At 35.3% G+C, this 22,172-nt stretch overlaps 1 protein-coding gene across 5 annotated transcripts in view; it reads left to right on the top strand.

Annotated features, from left to right (window-relative positions):
• The window catches only part of PLCL2 (phospholipase C like 2), a 103,724-nt gene that overhangs the window by 56,636 nt on the left and 24,916 nt on the right, over window positions 1-22,172 (top strand). For 4 of the 5 annotated variants that reach the window (XM_051808261.1, XM_051808259.1, XM_051808262.1 and 1 more), the window contains 2 exons: window positions 1,687-4,173; window positions 7,588-7,791. In XM_051808261.1, the coding sequence (XP_051664221.1) occupies window positions 1,687-4,173; window positions 7,588-7,791 (2,691 nt within the window). Of the gene's footprint in view, window positions 1-1,686; window positions 4,174-6,777; window positions 7,144-7,587; window positions 7,792-22,172 lie in introns of those variants that run through there. The other variant, XR_007907824.1, reaches the window with a different exon arrangement.

Here is a 22,172-nt window from a genome sequence, read left to right as displayed (position 1 = left end):
CTGTGCAGTGTCCACTGCAGGTGTTTGATCTCCAGTTAGAAATAAAACAGTCATCTGCAGGGTTATTTGCTTATACTGGTCTCTTGAGAACTTGCATAAAGCAAATTCTGCTGTCATTAAAGGTGCAAGAATTGTATGGTTGATTAAGTTTCTCAAACACGGAACAGCAAATATTGTCTGCTCACTTTACTAATCATTGTTTTCAATGCATGGCTTTTTGGATGCTTATAAATTAAATGACAAAATCAGGATTCTGCATTTTTAATTTAATGAAATTAAACATAAAGCACATATGCCTTGAACTGTAAATGCATTTTGTAATGGATGGGTTTTATTTGAACATCTGTTCAGCGTAGCAATCATTAAAGGTTTTCTTTCACTTTCCTTTCTGCCATATAAGCAATGCTGATTTGCACTGGAACATACTTCAGATGGAAAACTGTTTGAGGGAATATCAACATTGTTTTTTTAATAAAGCTGGAAAAGTAATTTTTTGAGCTGTGCTCTAATTAGGGTATCTAATGTAAAGATTATTTAATGGAAGTATTAATTCAGACTAAAAGTTGGCTCATCAAGACAAAAAAACCCACAAAACCCCCCCACCATTTTCAGTCTCAGAAAATGCAAATAATGAAATCACACAGGTTTCTTAAATTCAGTTCCTATGGAATTGATTGTACTCGTCATGTGTTACTGATTTATTTGCACTTGTTTGAATTGATACAAACAACAATTAGAGGTAGCTAAATGACTTTTTTTTTTTTAGACTTATATATCCTTATATACCCAAACTTTCTCTAGTAAAGTAAGACCTCTGGGTTATCTCATTTTTTTAAGAGCAAAGGTAAATCACTTTTGCTTCCCTTCCTGACCAGGTCTTCCATTCCATTTATTTCTAATGATATGCTGGTTCTTCGGAAACAGTTTAATCCTCTCAGAAGTTCCCTCTTGAGTTGCTGTCATATTTTCTGAAACTCTGAATTTACAGTGAATTACATCTGCTCCCTGTGTCTCAGTGCAGCTTCTTTAGACTATGATGGATAGTTTCCTAGTATAGGAGTGAGATGCATGTGTGAGTGCTGTGGACAGTCTGTGGGAAGAGCACACATGAGTGCAGCAGTGAAGGGAGCTGTGCATAATAAGTGCTGTTAATGTCTCGTATGCTTAGATTAGGACCATGTCCTATGGATTTTATGCAGTTAATTGTGTTTCAATGCACCCTGTCAGCATTAAATAGTATTAAAATATTATATTCTGTACTGACAAGTTCAGCAAGTATCTATAAGGACTTGGAGGAAAGCTTAACTTCCTACTGCCTTGGCTGTAGAACCTGTTACCTCTGTAAGTAGGATATTACTCATAAAATAAAATGCATGTACATACAGGCAGTAATACAACGTTATTATTTCATTAGCATTCAAAACTTGGTTTTTTAAATTTTATGCTCATAAAAATATTTTTAAAAAAGACTCTGGAAGATTATTTATTTAAGCAAGAACAAATATTAAGCCGTTACTAGTATTTTGATTGTGATGATTCTAGTAAGCATTTCTATCTTACTGGTCATTGCACAGACCTTATTGAACTACTTTATGAACTGTCTGCTTTAAGTTGAAACCTATTTCAGTGTTGAGCAAAATCATACTGATATATGTTTTGTTTCCCTTCCCCTTGCGTGTTCACTAGGATGGTACGAAACAAAAACGCGAACGGAAGAAGACCGTGTCCTTCAGCAGCATGCCGACAGAGAAGAAGATCAGCAGTGCAAGCGACTGTATTAATGCGATGGTTGAAGGCTCTGAGCTCAGAAAGATTCGATCCAACTCCAGGGTGTATCACCGATACTTTCTTTTGGATGCGGATATGCAGTCTCTGCGCTGGGAACCTTCAAAAAAGGATTCCGAAAAAGCAAAGATTGATATTAAATCAATCAAAGAAGTAAGAACAGGAAAAAATACAGATATTTTTCGCAGCAATGGAATATATGACCAGATATCAGAAGACTGTGCATTTTCAATTATATATGGAGAAAACTATGAGTCACTAGATCTTGTTGCTAACTCAGCAGATGTTGCAAATATTTGGGTTACTGGCTTAAGGTACCTGATTTCCTATGGAAAACATACTCTAGATATGATAGGAAGTACTCAAGATAATATGCGGACTTCATGGCTTTCACAAATGTTCAGTGAATCAGATGTAGATAATTTGGGACATATACCCCTATGTAATGCTGTACAGTTTATAAAAGACTTAAATCCTGGTTTAAAAACTAACAAAATTGAGCTAAAATTCAAGGAGTTACATAGATCCAGGGAAAAAACTGGTACTGAAGTAACAAAAGAAGAGTTTATTGAAGTTTTTCATGAGCTTTGTACCAGACCTGAAATCTATTTTCTGTTAGTTCAGTTTTCAAGCAATAAAGAATTTCTAGATACCAAGGATCTCATGATGTTCTTAGAAGCAGAACAGGGTATGGCACAGGTCACAGAAGAAATAAGCCTTGAAATTATTCAGAAATACGAGCCAGCCAAAGAGGGCCAGGAAAAGGGTTGTCTTTCTATAGATGGGTTTACGAATTACCTTACTTCACCAGACTGCCACATATTTGATCCAGAGCATAAAAAAGTTTGTCAAGATATGAAACAACCCTTGTCTCATTATTTTATAAATTCGTCTCATAATACATACTTGATCGAGGATCAGTTTCGAGGGCCTTCTGACATCACGGGTTACATTCGTGCTCTAAAAATGGGTTGTCGAAGTGTTGAACTGGATGTATGGGATGGTCCGGATAACGAGCCAGTGATTTACACAGGGCATACAATGACATCACAGATTGTCTTCCGTAGTGTGATTGACATTATTAACAAGTATGCATTTTTTGCTTCGGAATACCCTCTTATTTTATGTTTAGAAAATCATTGTTCTATTAAGCAGCAGAAAGTGATGGTACAACACATGAAGAAAATTTTGGGGGACAAACTGCATACACAGTCTCCAAACATTGAAGAGTCTTATCTTCCATCGCCAGAATCACTTAAAGGGAAAATTCTGATCAAAGCAAAGAAACTTTCTGCTAATTGTTCTGGACTAGAGGGAGATGTTACAGATGAAGATGAAGGAGCAGAAATGTCACAGAGAGTGGCGAAAGAGGGGGTAGAACAGCAAAACTCAATGACTGGGAAACGATTTCAGCTCTGCAAAGATCTCTCTGAGTTGGTAAGCATATGTAAATCGGTTCAGTTCAAAGAGTTTCAAGTTTCATTTCAGCTCCAGAAGTACTGGGAAGTGTGCTCTTTTAATGAAGTGCTTGCTAGCAAATATGCCAATGAAAACCCAGGAGACTTTGTAAATTATAACAAGCGTTTTCTTGCGAGGGTTTTCCCCAGTCCTATGAGGATTGACTCTAGTAATATGAATCCCCAGGACTTTTGGAAATGTGGTTGTCAGATAGTAGCAATGAACTTTCAAACACCTGGCTTAATGATGGACCTTAACATTGGCTGGTTTCGACAAAATGGAAACTGTGGCTATGTCCTTCGTCCTGCTATCATGAGAGAAGAAGTATCCTTCTTTAGCGCAAATACAAAAGACACCGTGCCTGGAGTTTCACCTCAGCTGCTTCATATTAAAATCATAAGTGGGCAAAACTTCCCTAAACCCAAAGGATCAGGTGCCAAAGGTGATGTTGTGGATCCTTATGTCTATGTTGAAATACATGGAATCCCTGCTGACTGTGCAGAGCAAAGGACGAAAACTATGCATCAGAACGGGGATAATCCAATTTTTGATGAAAGCTTTGAATTTCAAATAAATTTGCCAGAACTAGCTATGGTGCGTTTTGTAGTACTGGATGATGATTACATTGGGGACGAGTTTATTGGGCAATACACTATTCCCTTTGAGTGTCTACAGACTGGTTATCGGCACGTTCCTCTGCAGTCTTTAACTGGTGAAATTTTAGCACATGCTTCCTTGTTTGTGCACGTGGCCATTACTAATAGAAGGGGTGGTGGGAAACCTCATAAGCGGGGCCTCTCTGTGAGGAAGGGCAAGAAATCAAGGGAGTATGCTTCTATGAGAACATTATGGATTAAAACAATAGATGAAGTGTTCAAGAATGCTCTCCAACCTATTCGGGATGCTACGGATTTGAGAGAAAATATGCAGGTACAGTTTTATAATGAATTTACTGGTTATTATGTGTGTCTTTGTATTATGATGCATATAGAATATATGCTTTTAAGAATTTTGTAAGTTATGCTGTGGATTCTGAACAGCTTTAAAAATGGATTATGTCAGAGCAGCCTTTTAGGTAAACTGTCTACTGATGAGACCTTGAATGCACATGTGTATTTTGTTGAAAGTGAACTGGAAATATGACTCAAGTGTTATAACTCAGCTTAATGATGTTGACTCGTCCTATGTCCTTGAAGGAATATTGGAAATACACTAGAAAAATGTATGTCAGTATTTGAGTTTTTAAAAATTAAGTATAAATGAGGGAGGAAAATACAGCGGATAGAAAAAGGAGACTTTAGTGTTTGTTAGAGACCTTCTTGGATGTCCAAGTGTATTTAGCATAGTTTCACTGATGTTTTTTCTTTATTCGCAAATAGAAGGCAGTGCTTTCAGAAAGACCCATTTGCTTTCCATGATTCTTCCTAGTAACATGTTAGAAATACATGGATTTAGCACTAAGGTATTAGAAGGCATCTTCTAGAAGAAATTGTCTTACCTTAAAGGTCATGTGTAGTAAGCACATTGAATTTCAGGAAAAAGTACAGGCTGAGGTGCTTGGTTTTGTGGAAGCCAAGAGATCTCACTTCAAAAGATCCACTATTTGGAGATTCCAGTAAAGATTCCAGGTAAATAACCCCTTTAAGAAATAAATGAAAGTTGAGTTGTAAAGTTGTGTTCCATTTAATAAAGCTTTTAACTATCTATATGATATTCTGAGTATTTCTGATGAAATACTCGCAGTGATCAGTAAAATTAAGCATAGTGACCTGTCACTTCAAATGAAGTGACCTGTTAAATCCTCTTGCTTTTAGGCAGTGTTAAGGGGAAACTGATTAAGGAAAATGTCTGAGTCTCAGTTCTGGATTTTAAAGGCATATCAGATAAATTTTCTTCTTGAATAATCTTACATTAAACAGATTTTAATAGTAATACAATTTTAAAACTAATTTTTCTTCATATGAAGGAAGCAATTAGTACATCATTATGAAGCTCTCCCATTCCACTTGGTATATAAAATTGCGATACTAGAAGACAATTAAAAAAATACAGGGATGATATTTGGACTTGTTTCATGTTACAGGCTGCATATAAGGTGAACTTTACCTGTAGTTAACCTATTGAAGGCTAGAATTCTGTCATGTAAAGGATACTGTATTTTAGGACAGTTTTCAAGGAAGAACTGAGTTGAGAAAGCAGTGAAAACATGCAATTTTGTGTAGCTACTTTAAACTCTTTATTGTGCGCACTGCAATATGCACAGTATAATGATGTAATTGAAAACAGACTCTACAGTGTGGTTTCTTTAAACATGAGATATTAAAAGGTATTCTATGTATTTTATTCTGTCAGTTTGAAAGATGTGCTATCAACTAAGTTTATCAATATCATCTCTCAAAATGCTATCAAGAAGATATTTGAGACTTGAAGAGATTATATAATGTGCACAATTTAAGGTTGTAACCTGCGTAACTAAGGTTTTACAGCTAACAAAAGTAAATAAACCACTCAATTAAAATAAATATCAGCTTATAACAGGGAATGTTAGATTTGTTTAATTTCTATATTAGTGAAATTTTTGCGTTTTAAATTGTTATGATTTTTATGGCGCACAAATAATGTTGCCACAAGCTGGATTATGAAAGGGCAAAGTTGGTTGGTTTGGTTTTTTTTAGTATAAGATGAAAGAAGAGACAAAAGGAAAGTGCGCAACACTGAGTTTAATAGATTCTCTAAATCTGAATACAAGTAGCCTTTTCTGTTCCTTTTGTTCCTACGTTTCTGTGACAAAAGCTGATGTCATAACTTGTTACATATTAATCACTGCTAAAAGTATAACATGAGTGATTAAACAGGATGTGATGTTGCTTGTTTAAATTACTCAACAGTATGAGAAATGGTCTCTGCATATAGAGAAGTCCAAAGGCAAGAGTTGTAGTAGTAGAATATGGTAGTCCTGTCCTGCCTGCCCTTAGTGAAATATATACATTCCCTGGTCCTCATTTACCTCTCTGTAAAACTGTTTTTCATAATGGCTTACGCATAACACTTACCCCAAACAAAATACGTTTGAATGGACTTCCCAATGTCTGTCTTTTCAACTATGTAATTATCGTGTCATTAAGGTGTAGTCCAGTTGATAAAAGTAGTTTCTGTTTCCTGAACATTTACTAGATGCTATTAAACATTTACTTAAAGTACACTGTAAGTGACTGTACTAGATGCAATTTAGTGTTCACGTAATTTTGCATGAATATGTTATATATGCATATTTTGAAGTCTGCTTCAGTATTTTTCTCATAAAGAGACAGCAAAATATTTCACATTTGATTCCTGTTTGCATTAAGGTTGGCGTTATGTCTTTCTAGGAGACATGTCCAGAAATGAGTATTACCATGCCAGCAAGATGAAAAGTGCTTTTGATTAAAATTAAAATCTCTGTCAGATACCCTGCTTGGGTATGACATGAAAGAAAGGAACACTGAGCACATTTGTAACTTAAATATACCATATTTTTGTTTTTGTTTCCTACAGGAACACAAACTCCAGACCTGCCATAGATCACCAGCTCCCAATTGGTAAAAAAATCCTAAATTCAATACAGTGCTGACAATATTCGCACCATGGAATTTCAGTGGCTACTTGGAGTCACATTGTATTTCTAATACTGTAAATTTTCTCCAAGTTTAAACATATGGTTTTACACTCTGCCATATTGGATATAAAATATAACTCATAAATCTTAGGGAAGGGTACAAAATTGGTATTTGTATTAAAGTACCTTAAAATTCACTTAAGTGTGATTCTATGATAGGAATACATCGATAGTGGAGTGCTGGGTTTGTGAATCACACCAAATGGGAGCCAACAGATCCACAGCACGTCTGGACTGTAGTTCAGGTATGTTTAAAGTTACAAATGTGCTGAATTCCTTCCACTTCACTTTGCTTAATTGGGACATTCACCATCTAATATTTTGTTTCTCTTGGTGGCATTTTAAAAATGTTTTTGAAATGTCATAGAATTTTTCAAAATATCTATCCAGTATGTTTTAGAAACTGTTTATTTGCATGGTTAATTTTAGCGGTGATAGGGAGCCAATATACTTGTTCTAAATAGATGTTTTTTTCCTATGGCATGTATTGAATTGTTTGAATTTTTAACATTTTTTAAAAATGTATGTGCAATATTGGTTGCTTTGGAAAATTGACAGTTCTTCAGGGAAAAACTGTGGTAATTCCACATTATAACTCAACTATAACAGTAAAGTATTTTATCCTGAGAGAATGAGACTTTAAATTTCATATTTAACTGTAAAGGAAACTCTTTCTTTCCTTTTTGCAGAATGCAGTAGTTTCATTCAAAGAATTATGTGGCCTCTCCCCTGTAGCAAATCTTATGCAGTGCATTTTGGCAGTGTCTATGCACTTGGTTGGGCCTGATAATACACCCTTGGTAGTACTGAATCTCAGCGATCAGTATCCGACCATGGAGCTCCAAGGGATTGTTCCAGAGGTCTTGAAAAAGATTGTAACAGCATATGAAATGGTGAGTAGTTCTTTGTCTTATATGCTATTTGAAAGACTTTTTAAAAATATATCTAATATACAGTACCATGCCTGTTTTGGAAAGCGATTTTAACCTGTGACTTCCTATTTCATGTTTCATTACAAGTACTTGAAAGTTATTCCCACAGATGTACAGCAACTGATAGTGTTTTCATACAGAGTAAACCAGAGAGATTAATATACTGCATGCAAACACGTGTTTGTACACTTCAGAAAGCAAAGTGGTTATAATCAAGAGGATTTACCATGAAGAGGATGTATTAATTTACCAGTTTTGCAGTAACTAAAAACCTATTGTGTATCTATAAAGATCTTACATTAATTTGCTAACTTTACATTTTCCACTTTGTGGACCTTGATTTATACTGGCTTTGACTCCACATGGAATAAAAAAATGTCAGGCACTGCTTTTAAGTATTGTAGTTTTATAAGCACCTCAAAGTGTAAAATGCTACACGTGCATTTTTATTTTCCTCTTCTGTCTCTTACAGATCTCATTTGATTAGGCATTTTTCCATATGTAAGCAAGCTGTAATGTTAACTTCAGCCCTTATACTTCAAGGGCTGAAGTATAATTGTGTCTGTAGAGACACAATTGTGTCTTTAGAGACTAGAAATTAAACAAGAAGGGAGGAAGGAAGAACTAATTCATTGATAAATACTGATTTACATCAACCTTGCATTAATTTGAAATGTGGAAAAAAGATTCAGATGAGTATGATTTGAAATGTCCTCCTTACTTCCACTGAAGTAATCCGGCACACAGTAATTGATTATTTATTTATTTATTTAATGTTTTCTTTCATTTGATATATCATCTGATAATAAATAAATGTTTCTAGGATAATTTTACATTAATTTTGTGCACTAAAATGAGAAACCGCACCTGGCAGGCCCAAGTCACTTGCCATTTAAAGAACAAAAATAGAGGAAAAGAAACCAATAGCCCAGTTTCATATACATCTTATAAACTGTTTTTAAAAGAAAAAGTAGCTTTAGAATTGTGCTATACCAAAGTCCAAAAAGCACTCATTAATGATTAGCAATTTAGGCAGAGTTTATATAGTTCAGTGATGCTGTAAATACAACAGAATTTGATTGGAATGGTAGCACAGTTACAAGGAGATAGTGGTATATCCTCTTGGTGGTGGCTTACAGGGTATCACTATAATTAGGGTGCAAACAAGCTCAATTGTTGGGATTGCACCTGTAAAGAAGTTCTGTCTTCTTGACCAAAATGTCTCTACCTGCAGTTAGTTCTTATGTGGTGATACTGATTGTTAGTTATTAAGCTATTCCAGGTACTTAAAATCTTATTCTAAGTCTGGAATAATTTTTTTGTTTGAGTGACACTTAGAGGTGACTTGTGACTCCAGAAATCTTTACAATTTGAGTTTGGTTTGCCCTTTGTCTCTCACATTTCCCCCCCAACCCACTCCCCATCTGACAGGCTATACAAAATTTGAATATTTGTGTACTTCAGAAATCTATACTTTACTTTCATATGCAAGAGTATTAAAATATTTATTTAGTGGCAAAAGTGTTTCCATCCTCTCTTCCCTAAAAGATAAAGACTCAATTTCAAACAAAGAGTATGATAAGTGCTTCTAGCTCTAAATGATATTGAAGATAAGTAAATTCAAGATTATTTAAATAAAATAAAACTTGAATTAATGAGATGCATTTTAATTTGTGAAATTTGGGTCTTGCCAGTACTCAGTTCAGTTTGACAAAAGATTTTAAGCAATTAAAATCTGTCAGATATATGGTGAAATGAAGTCAGTTGTGAAACAGTGGGAGATATCTGTATCATACTTTCCTCAAATTGAGGAGAAGAGTTGTGAAGCTATTTAGTTCATATATTGGTATTTCCTATAGTGGCAGATGTTTAGAGTCTGATATTATCATAGATCACAGGGGAGTTGTATGGTTTTGGTGTAAATTCATATAATGAGCCCTCAAAATGACACATTTTACCTCAATTGTTTGTTTTGGCTTGGGGATATTTTTGTCATGATTAATTAGTACGTGGGTGTAAAATCCTGCTTAATAATGAGTATCGTTATCCAGAATTGAGAAAGGATAGATGTACTGTTGAAGTAAGGATTACCTACTTGTCTTATTTTCTGCTGGCTTAGGCCTCAGGTTAGGTCAAAATTGTGTAACTATGTACTTCCAGCATGTCAAACCCTGTATGAAATAGTGTTGATAACAAAGCTGGTGTTAAATGTTTATTAAACAAACCTTGATTAGTACCATAAATACATAGACTGTCATTACCTTGTGTACCCTCTCAATGTAATGGCACATGTAATGAATGGCATTCTCAATGTGTGGATGTTTCAGGTTCATGATGTTTTCAGCTAATTCTTATTTTTAACTAATACTCTCATTTTTATGAACTGATAATAAACATAGAAAGCAATATTCAGCCGAGATTTTAGTTATTCAGAGTTTGTTTACATTGGGAGTGCTTAAAGGACTCGTTGTTGGTCTGTAAAGTGAGAAAGGATGCAAGACCTTTACAGTGGGACAATCAGTCTACACTGAAATAATTACAAACGAGTGAAATACTGCAGGTGCACATGGAAAGGAGAGAGTATCTTCAGTGTAGCACAGGTACATATATTTTTTAAAGAAACAATGAGGCAAATAATGAAAAGTTAGTATATCACTGGATACTTGGTGTTTTTATCTTTAAACAACACATAATGCTTTCTTAAATTGTCTACGTGCACTGCTGTATTAGTGGAGGAGCTGTAAGTGATCAAAGCTAGTACTATTCATGGGTTAAAACCTTTTACTTTTATGCATGTTACAGGAACTGGGGTGTCTTTTCAGGATAATGAAATCCAAATATAACAAGGAGTTTTTTAGAAAGGCAGAAGTTTAAGCTGTGTATTCTTCTTTAGCTTCTCCGTGCTCCTGACTATTTTTCACCCTACCATCTTTTCACTTTTTAACAATGTTTTATTTTTCCCTCTTGTTCATGAACTTCAGCTTCCTTTATGTGATACTTCAGCATGCACTCTGTTGGTGTCATCACACCCATCACTGATCAGTGCTGCAGACTGAAGCTTGGAGTTAAGGCAAGTGCCTCTTCCACACCATTGCATGTTTTTTTTTAATATCTTATAACCTTTAAGATAAACAGTAAGTAAGCCTTAAGAAGTTATGCTATGGCAAGAGAAAACAAAATTATCTTGCCCTAAGTCTGCAGCATTATTCAGTGATGAGTATAATAGCACTGCAAAGATATGCTAGAGGAGCATACAAATGAAACCAGACTGTCTCTCTCTCTCTGCCCTTAGTGGAGGATGAAGTGCCCCATCTGATGAAGATAAGATTTTCTGAACTTTGGAAGCAGGCATTTACTTCTAAGAGAAAAACTAACACGAAACAGGCAGATAACTATACCTATGTGCAAAAGATAATGCTGCTACAATAATTAGGATTAAATTTTATTAAATCCTAATTAGATAATGCTGCTAGTTCAATTTTTTTTTCTTTCCAGTTTCTGGGGGTGGTGGTGTGGTTTTGGTTTTGTTTTTTTTTTTTTTGTCTGCAGACTTCAGTATAGGAGGTCTGTATTTGATTTAAATGGAATCAAGTAAGATGAATAGGTTTTGTATACATACCTTAGGGATGGACTTGAGAACAGGTCTGTGTTTGTTGGTGATAGGGGTTGTGAGATAATGAAAATGGGAGGTATTAAAACAGAGTGAAGTTGTTAAGTTGGAAAACACCATATGATTGCTGATTAGTAGCTCTGTAGTAAGCTTAAATCCAGTTGCCTTATTGTTGCCTCATTTCACCTACTGACTCAATACAACAGACTGCATATGCAATCATGTCGAAGTTAACTTCATGTTATGGAGTTTGAAATTTTGGCAATGACATAAACTAAATATGATAGTCTATATTTGGAACTTGAATGTGTCTGTTCCATAGGGAAGTAGATAGTTTGACATTGCACCTTGTGGAGTTATGGACTGGACAGATACTGGTAGGGCTTATTAAAAGACTAGCTAAAAGGGGCTGAGTGTCAAGGTTTTGGTAAAATGTTAATAGTTTTCTCATACTTCAGCTGCTTCACAAAAGTTCAGCTACTGCTCAAAATCTTAAATTTTTTTACCTTGATATTAATATAGATTAATTGGGTGGAGCACTTCTTTATCAGGTGTATTGGATTGAAGCTCATAATTCTGAAGGAAGCATTGCCTCTTTCCCAGGATCTGAGTCACTAGCAGATCAGTTTAGATTTATGCCTAGCTCATAAAATCTGTATTAGTTACCTTGTTGTTGATTTATGTCCTTGGTTATGGTTACTTTGCAAAAAGTTAAGAAGGATTACAGTTGTTATGCTGTGGTTACAGATTTGTATCTGGAGAAAACAAGTAGCTCAAGACTTTTCTACTTTTCTACTTCATCTTAGCCTACTAATGTGCCAGAGTTACTTGGTTGAGAAGCCTTTATTCCACAAACTGCCCTTTAAGTTTGCAAACTTCTGGGGTAACCAAAAAAATACTGGATCTAGTGCTGGTAATTATCAGTTTATCTCCTAAATCTTGAGTGAGTGAATAGGTTACTTCAACTCTATTTGATCTAAATACTTTAACTTTCTTTTGATCTAAATAGTCAGTTTCTGACTCAATCAGAGGAGGCTGAGTTCAATGTGGTCACCAATCTCTTGTATTAGAAGTCAATCTTTGGATCTCATTTGATTTTAAATTACATGATAGCATCTGACCACTGTCTGCTTTGTGCACTTGAAGAAAATCCAGATTTTTTCCATCTGGTACTTTTTCTGAGGAATACTTGACTGGCATAGGCCACAATAGCTGTGTTCTGTTTTCCAGTTGGTTCAGAATGTTCTTGAACATCAGAATGTTCTTCTTGAACCCGTGTCTTCTGCAGTCAAGCTCCATGGGTATTCCCTGTTACAGTTTAACTCTTAGCATTATCTGGCTTATAAAGAAAATAATGTAGGCTTTGCATAAAAGATAGAAAAACTATTATTCCTCGCTTTTACACTTAAGAGCATAACTGCTCTTAGAAACAGTCTTTAAAAAATCTGCATAAAAATAAATACCCTTGTTAGATAAGAGAAGTAGTCAAAAGAACAGACATCAGACACTCTAAAGATACCACACGGGGAGCTTGAAATAAATATGTACCACTTATCAAAAAAGACTTGAGGAGGACAAAAAGGAGGAGGTTTTCGTGAAAAAAAGAAGGCATCTTCCAAAAAGCTGAAGTCATGTGCAAATAGGGAAGACAAGATAGATATTTAACCCTACCATGTTAAATAAGAAGTATAAGAAAGCTGAAGAATTTCAGTGAAGAATTTCAAGAATAACCTGCACAGACTTAGAAATAACATAACTTCTTTTCTGAATATACCAGAACCAGGAAGCCTGTCAAAGAGTAAGATCACTAGTTCATCAACATGTAAAAGAAAGCCCCAGCTAAAGAGATAAAGCCACAACACTAAATTAGTTTTTGCATTTACCTGTGGAGATTAAATTTTCATATGAAATGCTTCTTTGTGAGGGACTCATTGGAGAATTCGTCTTTAACTGAAATTCTGGTAGAAGATATTACACAGGAAAGGCAAAATGACTGAGAAAATAATATACCAGAAAGATATTCAGTCAAGAGGTCTGAAAGATCTCAAGAGTTATGTATCAAAAGTGCTAATCGTGTGTATCCTCTCACTTGCAACTGACTATCAAAATTGTTAGTGTGGTGCCAGTGTTTTAAGAGATTTCCAGGGAAGATGACAAAATTACAGATCAGACAGGCTGACATCTGTACTGTGAAAATGGGTAGAAACTGTTTTGAAGAAGAAAATTAGAGGAAACATGGAGAAACGTGTCATGTTGGGGAAGAGTCAATACAGCTTTTATAAAAAGGCTCATTAATCCCTTGGAGTTCTTTGAAGTCAAGAAGCATGTAGACCCAGATCAGTCTGGTTGGATTTTCCAAAACATTTGACAAAGTCCTTTTTCAAAGGGTCATATTGAAATGAAGATACCGTTAAATTTTTAGCCTTTTAAAATTCTTAGATCTTCTCTGATAGCTGAAGTGAATGTTGAACTTAACCTGATGTTCCAGCAGGAAAAGAACTGTTAAAGACAGTTGCTTGTGTTAATTTTTGCATGAGGGCATGTTTTTCCAGTAAGCAAATTAGAGATAGTAGGTATAGCTCCAACAACTTTGATCTAGCTAAAGTAACCAAGTACTCTTGAAGATGTATGAATCAGTGATGCCTCCAGATTTGCAAAGATCATCAAGATGTGAGATGTGGCTGCTTAGACTTTCAACAGCTTTCTCAGTCTTAGTGGTAGATTGTTATAATGTGTTAAAACAGTAAGTTTCAGAGTTGACAATATAAATGCAGCATTTCAGTTGCAATTACACACACTGTCTCACTATTTCCATCACTGCCTCTGGCTTTCTACAGTATTCTTGCTTTCATTATCAAGTCTCTGCAGAGTAGAACTGTCTTTATTTAGGTAATAAATGGATACAGTTCAGTGGTGAAGAGATCTAAGGGAAAACATACATCATTCATTACAATTTAATATTGCAAATAGCCCAGGTAGTGGTTTTTGCATGTTTAATAAATTATAATAATTGTAGATCCTGTTTTTTGAGATGAATTGAAACGTTTACTGATTGTGTAGTTGTTTGTCTGTCACAAAAACTGATGGAAAAATAAGTATTGATGGAAAATATAGTGAATAGCTTGGGCAGTTTCTTCAGGAAGAATTATGCTGCTTATTATCAGTTTTTATTTTCCTGTTTTATAACAGAACAGTCGTGAATGTTGTAATTATGCTTCCAAAAACAGAACTGCAGATGATAACTTCAGCTTATGCTGGGCTTTTCAGTCCACAAGGGCAGAAGCAAACGTCTAATTTTGGATTCTCAGACTCCAGTGCCAAATGTTGTAAAGTATGAGCTGTTTTGCATTGATTAAAAAGCTCTGATAATGACAACTTGATGCTTCTGTGAAGTCAAGATTTCTGCATTTTTTGTTCAGAGCATGAACAGGGAAGCTTTTTGTATCCTCTCGCTAATCCCATTATGTCTAATGGCTGACTCACAGTATTCATAAGAGCATAAAATAGTACGGCTACTTAGGAAGAGGAGTTCATGTGGCTTACTGTCCTGTTTCTAGTGTAGTCCAATGGAATGTTTATGGAAGAGCTTAAAAATAGGTCAGATGCATAGCAACTTCTCTTAAATGTATTCCATATTTCCAATAGTGGTTCTCTTTTTCTTTCTCAATAAATTCCAAATCTTCTGTTTGTCTTTCTGACTCACATCTCTGTGAAAACATTTGTACTACTGACGGTTTTAGTTTCAGACATAACATTACTTACTAATTTTTTCACACAGATGATAGATTTTTCTTCTTATACAGATACAAGATATTTTTCTTTCATATATATGTGCTTCTTTATTGTCCACTTTTTGTATAGTTTTTCATTCTGTCAGCTTTAGCTTAAAAAATTACAAAAATAATTTTGGTACAACAACCAGAGTATCAGGAAAGCGAAGAGAAATTACTATTGGATTTAAGAGTTTATTGTCATTGGGTACATAGTTTAGAAGAGAACTGCTGATTATTATATTTACTCTGTCTTCAACCTAGTCTTTCTCATATACTTTACTCAAGAGGAATTAAGAAAGAATAGAAGATTTTTTAATGGATAACTTGTGGACTATTTTCTCCTTTGAAAAATTTTCTTGAACTGTGGGAAATCTAATTCATTTTGGGATACTGCAGAATTAAGAACAGGTTATGCCATATTTTTTCTTGGGCCTACAAGAATTAGTTTTGGTAAGGGAATTTCATCCCTTATGCTCCTGTACTGTATTATGGCATAATCTCAGCGTGCTTCTTTCTGAAGACAAAAAACCCTTTTCCATGTATGTGTTTCCTAGAATGTAAAACATTTCAAAAAGAGGTGAGAGGGAAAAGGAAGGGTGAGAAAGTTAAGCCATGAGTCTATTCCTGTGTTTTTCCTACTTATGGAGATATACTGCCACTGTCAGTTAGGTACAGCATTACATTTATATCATAATATGCCAGTGAGTTCAGGAAGCATGATGGAAATTTCATCTGCATTTTTCTTGTAAGAGGACAGTGGTTTAAAGTCTAATTATATCATAATATATGATATAAAGTCTAATTATATCATAATATATGTTAAGATTGAGGGAGGTGATCCTTCTGCCCTGTTCAACACTGGTGAGGTCACATCTGCAATGCTGTGTCCAGTGCTGAGTTCCGCAGTACAGTGGAAACATGGACATGCACAGAAGAGTCAGACAAAGGGTCACTAAGGTGATGGAGCATCTCTTCTAGGCTGGAAGAGCTGGGACTGTTCAGTCTGGAGAAGAGAAGGCTGAGGTGGATCTCATCAGTGTGTATAAATGCCTGAAGAGGGGTTGCTGAGAGGGCAGAGACAGGCTATTTTCAGTGGTGCCCAGTGACAGGAGAAGAGGCATGAAGTTAAAAACAGCACTCTCTGTGAGAAAATCAGGAAACACTTTTTGACTGTAAGAGTGGCTGAGCATGGGAACAAGTTGCCCATAGAGGTTGTGGAGATACTCAAGAGCCTTTTGGACATGGTCCTGAGCAGCCAGCCATGCTAGATTGCCCTGCATGAGATGGGGGGTTTGGACCAGATGACCTCTTGAGGTCCCTTCTAACCTCAGTGACTCTGTTTCTTTGCTAAATTTATTTCCTTGCTTAGTTGAAGAAATAATTTCTGATTTAGACAATATATTTACTAAAAACCTTACTACTTTGAAGGAAATTTAGTTTGATGTGAAGAGTACTCAGTGTGTACAGAAAGCAGTCATTTCTTACCTTGGCGCTTTGGACTGTACTTGGATAGTAGAAAGATCAGTTGCTTATAGAGCAGCTTTTAACTTTTTGTGCAAATCTATAGCTGATTTTTATCTATAATGAAGTTATTATTGATTGTTTTCTTGAGCCAGAAAGCTCAGTTCTTTTGACTGGTGATGTCAACTTAACTATTGTCAACTAAATCCTTATTTGGATTATATGTCAACTAAAATCCTTATTTATGTCAACTTATTATATGTCAACTAAAATCCTTATTTACACAGAATCATTGAGGTTGGAAGGCACCTCTGGAGATCATCCAATTCAACCCCCTTGCTCAAAGAAGGATCTGTTAGACCAGGTTGCCCAAGACCATGTTGAGTTGGCTGTTGAATATCACTGAGGATGGAGACTCCACAATCTCTCTGGGAAGCTTCTTCCAGTGTTTGACCACCCAGAATTCCTCCTGAGCCTTCTCTGCTCCAGGCTGAACAGTCCCAGCCCTCTCAACTTCTCCTCATATAAATGCTCCAGTTCTTTAACTCTTTTTGTGGCATTGTGCTGGACAGTAAGTCCATATCTTTTTTGTACTGGAAAGCCACAGATTGGAATGAATGGTTCCAGATGTGGCCTCACAAGAGGGAGACTGGGAGAAGTCAGCATGGGTTTACCAAGGGGAATTCAGGCTTAGCTAACCGCTAGTATTCTTCAATGAGGTGGCTGCTTTGGCGGAGGAGAGGAAAGCAGTGAATGTTTTTTACTTATTAGAAGTCCACTTCTCTTGTTTATGGTGGTCCTGGTTAAAAGTTGGATGTTTCAGAATGCTTTGCGTGCTGTCCACACTGTTGGAACAATTGGAGTTATGAGGTTTAATATGAGTTTACAATCTGATTTTACAGTAATTTCTTATTTGCTATAACACCATTCTTCTCCAGTGGAAAATAAAAGGCAGCACATGTAGTTTAAAACAACTCTTTATGCAGCTGCAGAGCAAGCTGACCACGGCAGTTGTCACTGAAAGGACTAAGAACAGTTCTTTGGCTTGTTCCAGTGCCACAACAAAGATGCCTTCTGGTGCATTGACATTGAATACTGGACTGCTTGGATACAGTTTATACATGTATTCAATTGTATGTTGGATTGAACTGACCATATTTTGTTTGAGTTCCCAGTACTTATAATGGTTCTTCAGGTCAAAGTGTTTATATGCCGTCCCCACCAGAATTCCTTTCCTTGCTGTTATTACTTGGGGCAATAGTAGAAAACTCTGTGCCACACATACTTTTGAAGTGGTGCAGATGCTATTAGCAGCTTATGTATTAGCAGTTTGGGATGCCCTATGTTTGATTTCCTTTTTTTGAGAAGTGCTATTTGCTTTTGGTACCGTTTGTATTATCCTGGACTTAATGAAATGTCTGGACAATGCAAATTACATTTTTCTTACAACTTTTAAGAGCTCCATTTTGGCCTCTGAATACTAAACTGTTTTCAGAAATGTTGTAGTTTGTGGTTTCAGAAATCTAATATGCTGAGATTTGGGTGAAAGTAGAACGTGAGCGCCATTTTAATGAAGATTTGGTTTATACCTACTGTAAGTATAGTTTCAGTTTTGCTCTTGGAATGTGGGCCTCACAGTATTGGCAACACATATTCACAGATTTCCAGACGTAAATGTGTGGTGTGCTTTACTTGCTAAAAATAACATTCATCCTTGATGTTGCAATTCTGTCAGTTGAAGGTATTTTCTCTCTCTGAGTTTCATCAGCCAGACACAGTTTATCATTGGCTGGTTTTTCCATTTTAAAATGCAGCTGATGTCTCTGTTGGTGTGCTATCAACTAGTTCCACATGTAGAAGAATGAATAAATCCTGGGAGTTTTGGAAGATTTCTTTCTCAAACTCTGTAGTCTTTGTTAAATATAGTATTCAAAATATTTAGTGTTAAGTTCAGTCTACATATTTTCCCTGAGTTGAAGGCATAAACAGGATGGTTTATATTCTGCCAGAAGACTTGTCTTTGTAAGCCTAGTAGAAATTGATCTTCATTGTTCAAATTTAGCTCAAATTGAATGAATGGTCTCAAATATATGCATGTATACATATGTGTGAGCACTTACATACATGCATAGATCTACACAGTGTTAGTTCATAGCATTTATCTCTTTTGTAAAACAGTAAAACAGACTTAAACTTTAAAACATAAAAAAATTATTCTAAGGGTAGTCTAGACATGTATCTATTTTTAATTTTCTGTAACTCTCTTAATGACAGAGTTCTATTTTGCTGAGAAGGGGGATATATTTTTTTCAGTATATGACTTTTTAATTTGGTTTTTGAAGACAGTGTCATGTAAGTGGTGAATGGTACTGGTAACAGTACAGTTACATCAGTCTGAAGCAAAAATTGTGATTTCTAACCATCATCTTTTTAAGACAGGAACACTATATACTAATACAGATCTCCAGTCCTCCCTGAGAGCTCTGGACTAATCACTTAGTGTTTATTTCTAAAACCTCTTAATAATAATTTATTTGGTTTTTACATCTCTCTTGACATTTGTCTTTTTGTTAGAACTTGTGGCAGTTTTTCTGATAACTAGGTAAAATGCTTGCATGATTTAACAAATAGAGTTTGAAGAATAGATCAAACTGTCAGCCTGGCCTCTGAAAAAATGTGATGACTTCAAGTCTCATAAAACAGACCATTCTGCATTTCCCATTTTCCATTGACCAGGAAAAAAAAAGGATGTAGTCTGGTACGTAATGGGTACCAGGCAAGTTCTGTGATCATACCAAGATTGGGGTGTGGTGATGGGGTGGGAATTGAAGGGAGAATTGAAGCAATTCCAGAAAGTGTTACAAATTCTGTATTTCAAATATATTTTTGGATATTTTGAATCTTTACTTCCAGAAAAAAAGCATTGCAGGTTAGAAATGGGAATTAGTATTGCGAAAGACTTGCTAGAAAGTATAGCTTACTAAACTTCATATAATATCTGTTCTTTTCTTAGAACGGGCACGGGTAATTTGCAATACATTTTTAATGGTCAGTTGGTAACTGCTTGTTCCCTATTACGTTTGTTTGCATTTCTCTTTCTGGTTTTGTCACTGATAATATTCTTAAAGTTGGCTGTGTTTAGCAAATACCTGGTTATTGACTGGCTTGTTCAATATGGACTAGTGTAGTATATAGCAGGTTCTACCTTGTCTTTCCTCTCAATTTCCACAACTCATTTGCCTTGAGAATTCCATGTCTTAGTCTGCTGCAGACACACTGTTTTGCACACTGAAGCTGCTGCTTACTCATCATTTTCTATTTCACTTTTATATCAAGCATACGCATACCTACCAGTATCATTTGGATTAGGCTAATTTTCTGTTTAAATATAGCCATTTATACTCAGTTGTGCCATATGCTGTGTCTTCCAAAAGTCTTTCAGTCTCTGTTAATATCTACAAGAGTGTTTTCATGATGTCATAATTTTGGCCTGAACACCAGAAAGGATTCGTATGTTCAAACACTCCGTAAGAATAATTTAACAAATAGCTGAATACATACTAAAAGGTGACTGCCTGGTGAAGAGCAATGTAAGAATAAAATTATAATGAACTAATACTATTACTTTATTAATCAAGCATGACTAGAAGATGCATCTGTTCATGCACACAGCGTACTGTTCCATTATTTTCTTAGTGAAGGACATAAGAAAATTGGGGTGTTCCATAATATTGATCAAATGGTAGTGGCAGGCAGCCCCTGAATTGACTGCTAGCTCAGTCAATTTTGCTCTGCAGTGCTACTAATCTTAAATACAGCTTTGTATGTATTTTAGAGACCTGAGATAAAGAAAGTAACTGTTACTGATCCTGGTAATATAAAAAATGGATATTAGAATAATTTGTCACATAAATGCAGTGACATTTTTCTTCCAAAGTTGAAAAGCGGGCATTGCTTTTGATCTGTGAGTATTTAGCAGCTTTCCGTACAGAAACTGTGAAATATGAAATGGGCATGTTACTATAAATCATTCTTCAATGTTAGCCTTGCTGTGATGAAAGAGCACTAATACAGCGATTAGTTTCATTTCCTTTTATCTGCAGAACTAGTGCAACTTTATTGCTTTGTCAATACAGAAAGTAAACAAAAAGCAGTAATGTAAGCATTTTTATTCATTTTAGAATTCTCTTATTTCTGAAAATCAGGGCAGTGTCTCAGAGTAAGTTTTCTAATCAGCTGAAACTTGTTCTCCACTGCTTCTGGATTATCTGATGTACATGTAGAGTGTATTGTATGAAGGAAGCAGAGCAGATAGATGTGTTCTGTGTCTGGAATAGGACCTAACTGAGATGACTTAGAAATTACATTATTATACATATGGGGTCAGGAACAAACAGGAATGTTGCAATATTTCTTACAGTTCCTACAGAACAAATACTTGAACAGGCAGCACTATTGGTCTCTCTTTTTTATGAACTCCAGTCAAAAGGGTGCTCGGATTAAAGGACTCTAGTCCTTATTATTGCCTGAGAAAACTGAGAGCCATATATGCTCTGTATTTCATTTTTCAAGGGGATTTTCAATGCAGCAAAAAATTGCTTTACAGCTTCCTTTCAGCTAGTTAGCAAGATATTGTCAGTTACTGGAAGTATATTTGTGATTGACATCAGCTGTGTTTTAGTTCTCTTGATTTAAGTTCATTGCAGAAGCAGATGTGCTACATGACATACACATTGAAACGGGTAAAATCCTTGCCTTTCAAGCAAATTTATAGTGACCTTATTTCAATTTCTGAATACTGTTTTAAAGACTGAATGGTAATGAAACACAGTGAAATAGGGCTTTCTCCTTGACCAATCAGAAATAGTCAGTTGCAGCGCTCCCTATGTGGGTGAAATATAGTATTCTCTTATTTAAGTTGTCTTCAATTTGTTACGCTTAAATAGTAATCAGCATAATTCTGTTATAGGTAGTTTTTGCTTGAGTGAACTTTGATATTTATATTAAAAGAACAATCCAGTTAAAAATGGGTAAGATAAAGTTTTTCACTTGCAGCTTAGCAACCTGATCAAATTATTCTTATTTCATTTATTATAATTTACATTTATTTAAAAAAAACCCGAACTCCATCAACTTACAAACTATAAATCAGACTAAATAGATACTTTGAATTTAAATGCAGATTAAGCAGGATGTGAAGATGAAATTAAATTATCCAGTATGATGACCTCCACATACTCCAAAGTTGCTTATTTACATGCTGTTTATATTTAGAATAAACCAAAAATTTCAGGGTTTGCATCATTTTCTTTATTGGTTTAAACTGAAATAATAGAAACAGAACTAGAATTATTTTTAAATGCTTTGTCATTTGTTAAAACCAGATTTTTGTGTAGCTGACAATTATAGAAGTCTGTAGAGTAGTTGGTCTGTGCAGGTGTTTTTCCTCCTCACTTGCTTGCACACATATCATGATCAAAAATCTGAGGCTTACTTGC

This window comes from Manacus candei, unplaced genomic scaffold (assembly GCF_025592945.1).
Source record: "Manacus candei isolate 608988 ecotype Guabito, Panama unplaced genomic scaffold, ASM2559294v1 h1tg000072l, whole genome shotgun sequence".
Lineage (NCBI taxonomy): Eukaryota > Metazoa > Chordata > Aves > Passeriformes > Pipridae > Manacus > Manacus candei.
The sequence above is the reverse complement of the archived record's forward strand: the minus strand, read 5'-3'. Positions and strand labels throughout refer to the sequence as shown.